Genomic DNA, 10,413 nt, shown 5'->3' on the forward strand with positions numbered 1-10,413 from the left:
GCAACGATGTTAGTGAATCGTGTTTTTCGACAACACGGACTTCGTGAGTCGATTTTCTCTGATAGAGACCCCGTGTCACGGGAAAATTTTGGTCGACTATCTTCAAGGTGTTCGACACCAAGTTGGATATGTCGACCGCGGATACTCCGCAGACCGATGGTCAAATCGAAAGGGTGAATCGTGTCATCGAAGACGTTTTTTGCAGCGTCTGCGCTGAGACGAGGCGCTGGAGCGCCATGTTGCCACTCGTAGAGTTTGCACTGAACAATGTTGTGCATTCGTCTAGCGGCTACACGCCGTTACGTGCTGACTCACCTTCGCGTCCAACTGACGCCGCATCCCATGGCCCAGGGCTTGGTGAAGGAGGAATGGCCGAACAGCTAGCTGATGTCAGCCCCCTCACCATCCGCAAAGAATTCGATGACTTCTTGTCTACCAGACTGAGTGTCTTATGACACGTTCCCGATGCGATGGCTGCAGGTCAAGACATGCAGGAAAAATATGCAGTCGGAAGAAGCAAAAATATGTTGAAAAGGCCAAGCGGGCCCTTACATTTACGCTAAACCTTCCAAAATGGATGCGCACCCACCCGGTGCTTTATGTGGACTTGCTTAAGCCGAACCGGGATCCAGCACAGGTGAACGCGGAAGCGCTGGCGCTGGGTGGCGCTCACAGGCGCTTGACCACCTAGAGGCTGAACCAGCAACTGGTTTTGAGCACAGAATGGAATGAACCCAATTTCCAATGGCGCTGAGCGCTTCACTGTCACCTGAAGCGACGCATTCATCTGCTCAACGGCTATGAGCCGCTCCGACAGAGTCCGATAGTCCTCAACTTAAGGCAACGTGCTCCAAGCTCTCTAGGCCTTCCGCGCAGCGGTATGTGATCCCAGCATGACGCTCAGCGGAGTCCCAATGACAACGAATCCGTCCTCATGAGCTTGAAGAGCATCACGAGTCGCCGGATGGCGATCGACCCAGTCGTCATCGCCCGCCGACTCTTCTTGACGAGATTTGAGGTGTCCACTGTCACGTGGAACGTCTTGTGGGTCGACGTCGTCGCCAGGGTCAAACCAGTATCTTGTGAAGTGACGGAAATACCCAGACCACGAGAACTTGTGGGAGGTTGAGGTGCCACTTCGGCAAGACTGCCTCGACTTCGTGGACGCTTATGATCAGAGGGATCATGACGTACCGTGTCGTCGTACGCCCCGCGCTTCTCGGCAATAGCTAGGGAAGCCGAAGGGCCATGAGCTGAGCTCAAGCTATGGCCCCGAGCTGCTGTGGTCGCCTCGTCGGGCATTTACGTATGCGCAATCTTCAAAAGGTATACTAAGTGTAAATCCCAGAGCTGTCTTCATTTTGGTAAGATGGGTGTAACGAAGTACCTTCTAAATTAGATTGTACAGACACATGACAGGTCCGCGCAATGCGCAGAGGTAACAACATATCGGCAATTTAACTTTGAAACGAAGAAGAACGTAGAATACGTAAATCTATCATCCTCACGCCATGCCATATATACAAGTTTAATACAGGACATATGCGCAAAGTTTGAGTCTAAATTTGAGTTGATGATTAATACATGCCACTCTTAAAACAAGACAAGATAGAGTAGAGAAAGTCAAATTTTTTGAAGGACTCGTGATTCCGCTCCTGGGTATAGCGTACAAATCAAATTTCTGGACGTTGAAAACGCAAATTAGTCGAAGCGTAAACTCAAATCATTTCAAAATACATCCGAAATTGTTTGATAGACTTTTGCTTCGCTCTTAAGCGAGCGTATAATCCCATTATTATGATCTTTGAGTCAAACTTTCTTTGTTCAAGGTGCGAGGCAACCCCATTGTCTTTTGATCATCGAATTGATCTATTGCTATCATAGAAGGAGTGTAATGAATCTCAATTTTTACGGAGGAAGCTTGCTTATCAATAAGAATACTTTTGCTGAATGTTTTGAAGCGGAATAGCTTTATCTACTCCAAGAATTCTACAAAAGTAATAGCCGTCATGTCGCGTGCATTTACATCTGGTGTAGTGAAACGTCACAACGCCACCACATTATTACTGTTACGAGAGACACAGAGTTCAGGAATACATCAAATGAGCTTGATCGGTATATGCTAGCACTTTAAAAAAAAACTTGTTTGGTCTTTCTTGAAAATTGTGATCTGGACAAGTGCAATTGTGTCATGGTTGACGGCAATTTAATGGCAGTAAGCCATCATCTTTTCTAGCATAATCAAGACTTTGTGCTCTTTCGAAGTGCGTGACCATACGTCAATAGCTACGGATGTTCACGGCTACTTTATCAACTTAGACGCTCTTTAGCACCACAATCGTATCAACCCAACCAGATCCATACCACGTGGTCGTACAGCAGAGAGCACTGACCGCAAATTACCATCCATGTCTTTTCCGAGCAAACTTCAACGCACAACGGCTTGAACATTCATCAATAAAATCTGATAGTTACGAGAAAGAGCTTGCAAAAATTGCTCACCGGGCTTGCCAAAGGCAACTCGGGCAGTTTCATTTCTTGCGAGGATATCAACACTTATGACATGATTTCTTAATGCCACCTCTCGTGAGTCTGCCAAATCATTGATGAATTTGCTGATGTGCACACTGTTAAGGAGGTGACAATGTTTATTCTAGTGGACCCCTTTGCACACACCACTTCTATGTAACATCATTCGCCACTTGGAGACGACTGAAGGATAATAGAAAAACGTGCAGGTTATCCAGCACGAACGCGTGGTAATATATACCGAAAACGTGATTAGCATGAGCTTTTTCTAAGGTTAATCGACAATAACCTTTGTTAGATAAGCATACGGCTCGCCGTTCGTTGGTTGATTTTTTTGCCTTTTTGAGACGGGCAATGACATGTTTATGAAATATTTTGCTTGATGTGCAAGAACTCAGAACCCTTTGAAAAATACAGAGTCAAATTCTGAGGCCTTTTGCGCAGAAGTAGGATTTTAGTTACCAATTGCTTACTACATTTTACAGCTCTATACACGTATCCTACCTTATTCAGAGAAACCTTTGTCCGAATTCTTTTTTCGCTGTCGTTACTCAATATCCAATAATGAACAGCCAGGCCCTCGTTAGTCGTGCGCAAGACATTAGCACAGCATTACTAGCAACAATCTATCGTTTGCCATCTCGTATCTTAGCGCCAACAGTGCCATAATTTTCACAGTGTATTGCTCCGTTAAGTTGTAAACGCACGTCATCGTTAGCGTTGGACTGACAAAAACTACACTGAATCCATTATTCGCGCGATTGCCTGCTTCCTCAACGATCACAACCACTGACTTAGCGACTTTTTGGCAAGTTTCAAAAAATGGACTTAATTGGCACGCCTATTACCCGTCCCGGTGTCTTCATAATGAACGCATCGTTCTTTAATGATCAAATCCCAAGTTTCCATAATACAACATGGCGTCACAAAATGCCTGCCCACCTGCGTCATTTAGACGTCTGATGCATCTCCTGATCAGTGGCTCCTCGAACTTTTTGACACTAAACATCAGCGGACTTGATATGAGGACCATCGGCTCTTCACCAGTGTTCGATTGTGGCGTTTCTCAATGTGCCTCACCAGCGCATTCACAAAGCTGTTAAGCGCTTCCAGACGAGCGATTTACTCCTCCGGCGATTTAGCCACAGTATTTGTAATCCCATTGGGATCCACGGCAGACATAAGCTTGATATGCTACTTTACTATTCCCTAGAATAGGTACTCAAACGCTGAAACGTTTTATGTTCCATCCTCGCAGAGGATATTATGCCACGACTAAGTCGCTAAATTGTTCTAAATTGCTATCAAGTACAATGCAATTGCTGTACACGTAGCACAAAGGGAGCTTTTGTTCATCATGTCCGCGCAAATAAATGCAAAGAGGTTGGGCTAGTACGCCCCTACCAAAAGTGTAACTGAAAGCTACCACGTAATTTTTTTTGTATCTACATATTATTCCCTAAAAGTATTGGACTTTACCCACAATTTCGTCATGAGATCTGGCTCAGTGGTTTGGAGTGGTGGCTCCAATCTAGGGCTCGAGTCCCAAAACGGTCAAAGTTAGGAAGCGGTTACTTGGTGTTTGGGGTTCCCCACAAGGAGTCACGTCCCCCGACCGATCTTTTAATCTTTGATCATACGATTTATAGGTGCTGTACGAACTTTCAACTTAGTAAATCTATCTCTCTAATTTCAGCTACGACACATTGCACGCACAACTTTAGATACATCGGTCCGATTAATTATCTAATACTTTTTTCATAAATTCCTCACGCTTCGTGCACTGTAGAGGACCACTACAACACGACATTCCATCTACTTGAGTCAAGAAATTTCTGTTCAAATACAATCACATCGTAAGAATAACTTTTGATTAATGACACTTCTACATTTTAATTATATGTTCGCCAGAAGATGACTTCCAGCGTCGAGAAAAACAGGCCAAGCCAACGATGACGGCTGCGGCGATGGAGACAAGCAATCCAGCCAGTGCCATGGTGCCGCTCCAGTCGATAGCCACATTTAAGAAACTGTTGCGGCACTGACCGTACGGCGCGCCGTCATATACAGCACCGCCAGATGTCGTAGCAAGGAATCTAGCACACCACTGACTTGTTTGCAAAGTTCTCGGACACTTACTTTCCGCCCAGGTAAGAATCTTGTCGTATTTGGTAAACTTAGCTGACATGTTGCAGGCTTCGCACACCTTCGTTAGGCCTTCCACCATCGATAGACTTGTCATTGTGTTGGGATCAGCGCAGACGGATACGATGCCAGTGATATCAGGAAGCATGCTCACTATTGTGGGATTAGCAACAGGAAAAAACGTCTCGTATGATTCTTTTGCAGTAGCGCTATTGCAATAGTAGTAACCCTCAGCGTAACAATACACCTCGTTAAATGTTCCGGCCAGCTTGCTCTCCTGATCGTTTGCTGGAAACGCTGTATCTTCCCACTCAGTCAGCTTGGTTTTGAAAGTAAAGGCCGTGCCGGCCAAAACACCAAAGGCTGACATAGCAGCGACCATGATGAGCGAGTACAAGAGGAGGAGCAGGCGATTCTGGATAATAGCGCCTACGATACCAACCATTGCCAGCGTGATAGCCGCAATTCCAAGAATTTCTGCAGCTGAAGTCGCAGCTTCAGCAATGTAATCATATTCGGTATCTGCAAGGGCATCAGCCCAGCCACTGCTATCAAGTATCGATTTAAAGTGTATCAATAGGGCGCCAGCCACCAGAAAACCAATGTTTACCAGGATCATCAGGCCACCTGCAGCTGTCAGTCGAGGCATGGTGCTTAGTAAGAGAGCTTGGGCTTTGGTATAGTGCTGTCTACGAGTCGATACAAAAGTCAGTGAATCTCGTGTTTGGAGCGCTCGAACGGAATTTGATCTCCTTGTGTGAGTTACGGCGGCACAATCACGATGGAAATACAGCTGTATCTTTGATAGGAAACATCTGGAAAATATATATTGATTTAGTGGATATTCGATGTTTGCATGAAGCTGTGTGGCAAAATTATTTTAACTTTCTCGAATAATACATTTTACCTTACTTCCGACCATAAAGATCAAATTGCAAGTGATTCAATATCACTGCTTGATAATGTTGTTTAATGACTATTTCTTATTTGCCGTTCGTAAGCTTTATGCTCTACATTCCTCAGGGTGAAGGATACTAGCTAGTGTTAGTTTTGCCCCTGGTTCTGCACACCTCTCTCTAGTTTGTGAAACTTTTTATGTGGCAGTTGGTGAGCTCAATAAAATTTCACTTTTGATGAGCATTTTGAGTAAAATAAGCTTTCAACTTAATCCTCATTTTTAATTATGTGTGCGTAACAACGACACCTGTCGTCACAACACCGCGATTTCGTCTTCTCGCATTATTATAAGTTTATCTTAATCGATAGTTTTCCACTTTGATCTTTTGAAAGCCGCAAAGTCCCTGGATTCTGGCTTGCTCTATGTGGCTGATTTTGTGCACCACACAAGCTGGGTAGAACCCTACTGCATCATTTAAGATGCTACTCTGCGAGGTGGGTGTCGTAGTTCACCGCAGCAGCGCTCGGAGTTATACAAACTAGTCTACTTCGGAAGAGCGGGGCTGCATAGAGTGCACGGATTAAAACCGTGCATGTGCTGTTCTGCCTCATATTTGTTTGCTCGTTCCTGCTCTGGTAAGTAAGGCTGGACAGATAATACCTACCCGGCTATCTAACCGACATTAAAGTAGGATTGCATTCAATCTATTGCTAGCGCAAGGAATGTACATACGTAACAAAGGCTTGTCTTTGAAGAGCCAGCCATGAGCTTTTTGGACTTAAACTCGACTATTGTTATAGACCGTCAAAACTTCAAACGTCAACGCATTGTGCAACAAATACCTGGGTAACTTCGAAGAAGTTACCGATGTGTGTGGCGGGTTTGATGCAGCACAAAGGGTACGTCGGTTCTGTCGGTGCGCGAATTGCTAATATAATGCTAGAATTTTGACGTGGTTTGGCGATTCATTTCTCGGCGAGATCGACGCGAATACATACGACCACAAGGTACCCTACGCAAAGTGTCATAGCGCATTTATAGAGCTTTTAACCAGTATTATTGTCGCTGTCGAGACATCATTTCTTCATGCTGATTTTTGCGCCGCGACATACGCATGGATGACGTGTATAAAACGCTGCAATGAATATAGAGTCCAGCCGATTATTTTTTGGTGAACATGACAAAGTGTGCCCTATAGGACCATCCAGTCGTAATTGGACAACCTTGAGTCTTCAAGCGATTATGAAGTTACTGTAGCCGGATAGGCGCAACGCTAAAGTATCTTCTGGGTCGTGCGACTGACGGTAATTAGATACCTGCTGAAACGTTCGTTTTCTTAGTGGCGCGAGAAGTCTTGATGGCTGGGATGTTTTTGTTCAAATTTGAACACTGTGACTTTCTTTCCGTTATGCAAACGTAGTTGACAATCTCCTCGTCAACTCAAAGCAAACAGCCGACAAAATTATGGAAAGGTGTTCCTGTCTCGCCAAATGCGTGAGCGAGTTGATTTTGGTTGCGATCAATTTCATCCTCGCAATTGGTGGCGTGTTTATTTTATACTTTGGGATATCTCTCAGCTACATGGGATGGGTGGAAGTGATCAAAGGCTATTGGTCTCCAATCGACGCCATAATCACTGTTTTAATCGTTATTGCCAGTGTCGTCATTGCACTAGCTCTGCTAGGATCACTTGCGTCAGTATGTCGCTGGCGTTTGGGCCTGTGTATTTATTCAAATGTGATCATTGTGATCTTTATATTGTTTGTCTTTGTATCTGGCGCAGCCTTATCGCTACGTCATCAGGCCGCCACTTGGGAAGGCTCGACGTTTCCGGCCAGCAGCAATGAGAAAATCGTGAAAGAAAACTTCGACCAAGCCTTTTGTTATGCGCAAGGTGCATTTGTTTGTAACCAAGCATCAGTCTCGGACGCGCTTGCGATGTTTGTACCGACACTTGACCTGTCCACTCTATCGCACTTCAAGAACATGTCCGGCGGTGTTTACGCCTTATGCGACGACCATTCGGGTGACTTCGACATGCTGTCAAGCTTATGTAAGGGATGCGATCAAGCATGGCAATTCAAAACCTTTTCGTCTCTACTTGATTGGGCGGACGAAAAATGCCCTAGATCCTTAGAAACTTGGATCTGGTGTGGGATTTTCCTCAACACTGGGGAGACAAGCACTTCGCATGGAACGGCTCCCTATACTGAATGCCGGGCGGAATTTCTGGATTTGGTGAAAAAACACTCATTTTGGCTTGGTGTCTGTAGCATTATCGTGTGTACAGACGCAATCATGGTTTTGACATTTGCCTGTATTCTGCGGCGTCGTGACCGTCAACCCACTTCCTTAGTAATGCTTTCGGTTTACGGGCGCATTTAAGCTGAATTAGAGACTTGATTATAGGATATATTAGGGCATGACAACTTCAACAACACTTCCTGCTGATTGTTTTAGCTTTACACAATTTCAGGAACGATGGTCATGAATTTTGATCGAAAACGTCGCATATTGTGATGCTATCTGTAATACTTAATTTTAATACAGTTTTTTCTCCCTACAGTCATAATTCGCCTGGATAGTATAGGGAAGAAGCCATGCCTGCTATCTGGATTGCTCATACTGTATGTAGTTCGTCAACGTTTGTAGGCACCAGTTCAAAATTTGCGCGACTTTTGTGCAATGAAGATAATTCAATTTTTCAATATATCCGCGACACAAATAATTCTGATCGCTATTAATTGCGTCTTGGCATCCGGTGGCGCTTTAGTATTGTACGTGGGCATTTACTTGCGACATGCCGGCTGGGTTGACGTGATAGAAGGTTACTGGTCGAGATTCGACGACGCCGTGACGGCTCTCATTGTAATTGGAGCCGTTATTATCAGTCTAGCCGTGCTAGGGTCCATTGCTGCGGTCTGTCGATGGAGATTCGGTCTCTGCGCGTACGCTATTCTGGTGCTATTATTTTTGATCTTGTTCACTGTCGTAGCAATCGCTGCTTTCGTCCTCAGGGCGAAAGCTGATGACTGGAGCGATAAAATTTATCCGGTGGAGAGCACAGAGGAGACTGTGAAAGAAGACTTTGATCAGGTCTATTGCTACGCGCAAGGCGTGTATATGTGCACTGAGGCGACGGTTGCAGAAGCGCTGATCATGTTCGATGTTGAGCTCGACACGGTGACGATGGCACGGATTGCTAACGTGGCGGGTGGCGTAGCCTCGTTGTGTAGCGATTACCTCAGTGATAATAGGCAGCTTGAGAGTCTTTGCTTTGGATGTGACACTGTGCGCGAGTATGAGAACTACACAAATGTATTTGATTGGGCAGACCGTCAATGTCCAAGAACCAACGACACTCTCATCTTTTGCGGACAGTTTTTGGTAACAGGTTCATTGTCGAACATTGTTGTTGGAACAGCACCGTACACGCAGTGTCGCGCCGAATTTCTGGACCTCGTCAAGCACTATTCGTTGCACATGGGCATCGGCAGCGTCCTCGTGTGTCTTGGTGCGCTCATGATCATTGTCAGTACTTGTATTCTGCGTCGTCGTGAGCACCATTTCCGCAATCGTGATAATTCGCTTCATGATCCAGTCACCCCGTCGGAGGAACATTCTCATCAGTACACCAAGGCGTAGAAGTACTTAGTAAATCTATAGTATCAACTGTTTTACTGTTTTTTATAGTCATTTCATGTCGTCATGTCGTTCGTTGATGTCAAATGTGTAATCAAATTGTTGGGCGCGAGATTAATGCGATTCAAGTGCGGAAAAACTTACATGATCGGTGGACACTAAAAATTACTGAAACATGTATTAGTCAAACTGAGTTAAAGGTCTGACTTGCTTGCTCCATAAATTCGAATAATTCATTCGTCGAGATCGCATTACAAAATCTTTATCGTTGTAGTGATCTTCGTACATTGAAAACAAAGCTGTGACCTGTAACGGGATTCAAGCTTGTTTATCGTAGTTAACATGTTTCTCTGTTTTGCACGTTAAGAAGCATGATATATTTCACAATCTCTCCTTAAGTTGTGATTAATGTAGTGGTCTATTGCATCACAGCGCCATTTACGTTCGATTGATTTCCGCACGAAGTCGCTCGTGCTTTTTAAAACTATATCTTAGGGCTTAAAAAAGCTCTGTTCGGGTCATAAAGCGTTGTGAGAATGTTTGTCTGGCCAAGTCGCGAAGTCGCAGTGCCTGCTTCCCATCAGTACGAGTAATTGAGTGCTAATGCTTTGCATTGAGCATCATAAGCTTCTCATGCTTTTTTTCTTACTTGCACCGTCGCTCTATCTGACTGCTAAAAAGATCACTGCGATCGCCACTTCGATTTCATTATGGTGACTGCGGCATTAAGTATTTTGCTGTATTGAGATATGGCATCCTATATCCTTGAAGCGTATCAACGTGCAAAACGTTCATCTATCTACGCCGTATAAACCCATACCGCAGCTTAGCCTGTGAGTTTTGTCGAGAAGGCCAGCGAATGCGCGTGGTAAAATACCTTCAAGTGCCGTGACGAAGTGACTTTAAGTCTAGTAATGGGTTCCTTTTCGCAGGCATTAGTTTTGTGTCGTTCTTTATATAGCTAAGGTTACGCGGCTATTGTAAAGTGACGGATTTTCACGAATAGAAGGCCTTCTACTATTACAAGCCACCATCGAATTTTTGACAATGTTCTAGAAATAAAAGACCTCTTCAAATAAAAGGCCGCTTAGCATTGGGCCGTTATTTTGAAATCGACCATGCGTCAAGCAATTAGGTTCGAAAAGAAGCAGGAGGCGATCAAGTGGATCGGCGAGCAAGGTGGTGGCGTGCCGAGTCGC

General features: G+C 44.7%; 4 protein-coding genes across 4 annotated transcripts; 3 read left to right on the forward strand and 1 right to left on the reverse strand.

The window, feature by feature from the left end:
• Positions 1-3,130: 3,130 nt before the first annotated feature.
• Positions 3,131-3,395, reverse strand: PHALS_05900 (uncharacterized protein; the record flags this gene model as incomplete). Its single annotated transcript, XM_024723217.1, has 2 exons — positions 3,131-3,322; positions 3,378-3,395. The coding sequence occupies 2 exons, from the start codon at positions 3,393-3,395 to the stop codon at positions 3,131-3,133; spliced, it is 210 nt and encodes a 69-aa protein (XP_024574216.1).
• Positions 3,396-4,021: 626 nt separating this feature from the next.
• On the forward strand, positions 4,022-4,895 carry PHALS_05901 (uncharacterized protein; the record flags this gene model as incomplete). The annotated part of the gene is made up of 6 exons (XM_024723218.1): positions 4,022-4,039; positions 4,226-4,261; positions 4,319-4,385; positions 4,441-4,526; positions 4,654-4,679; positions 4,745-4,895. 6 exons carry the CDS (start codon positions 4,022-4,024, stop codon positions 4,893-4,895), a joined length of 384 nt encoding a protein of 127 aa, XP_024574217.1.
• Positions 4,896-7,153: 2,258 nt separating this feature from the next.
• On the forward strand, positions 7,154-7,957 carry PHALS_05902 (conserved hypothetical protein; the record flags this gene model as incomplete). Its single annotated transcript, XM_024723219.1, has 1 exon — positions 7,154-7,957. The coding sequence occupies one exon, from the start codon at positions 7,154-7,156 to the stop codon at positions 7,955-7,957; it is 804 nt and encodes a 267-aa protein (XP_024574218.1).
• Positions 7,958-8,257: 300 nt separating this feature from the next.
• Positions 8,258-9,217, forward strand: PHALS_05903 (hypothetical protein F441_15705; the record flags this gene model as incomplete). The annotated part of the gene is made up of 1 exon (XM_024723220.1): positions 8,258-9,217. The coding sequence occupies one exon, from the start codon at positions 8,258-8,260 to the stop codon at positions 9,215-9,217; it is 960 nt and encodes a 319-aa protein (XP_024574219.1).
• Between the last annotated feature and the right edge of the window lie 1,196 nt (positions 9,218-10,413).

Source organism: Plasmopara halstedii (genome assembly GCF_900000015.1).
Source record: "Plasmopara halstedii genome assembly, contig: Scaffold_292, whole genome shotgun sequence".
Taxonomy (NCBI): domain Eukaryota; phylum Oomycota; class Peronosporomycetes; order Peronosporales; family Peronosporaceae; genus Plasmopara; species Plasmopara halstedii.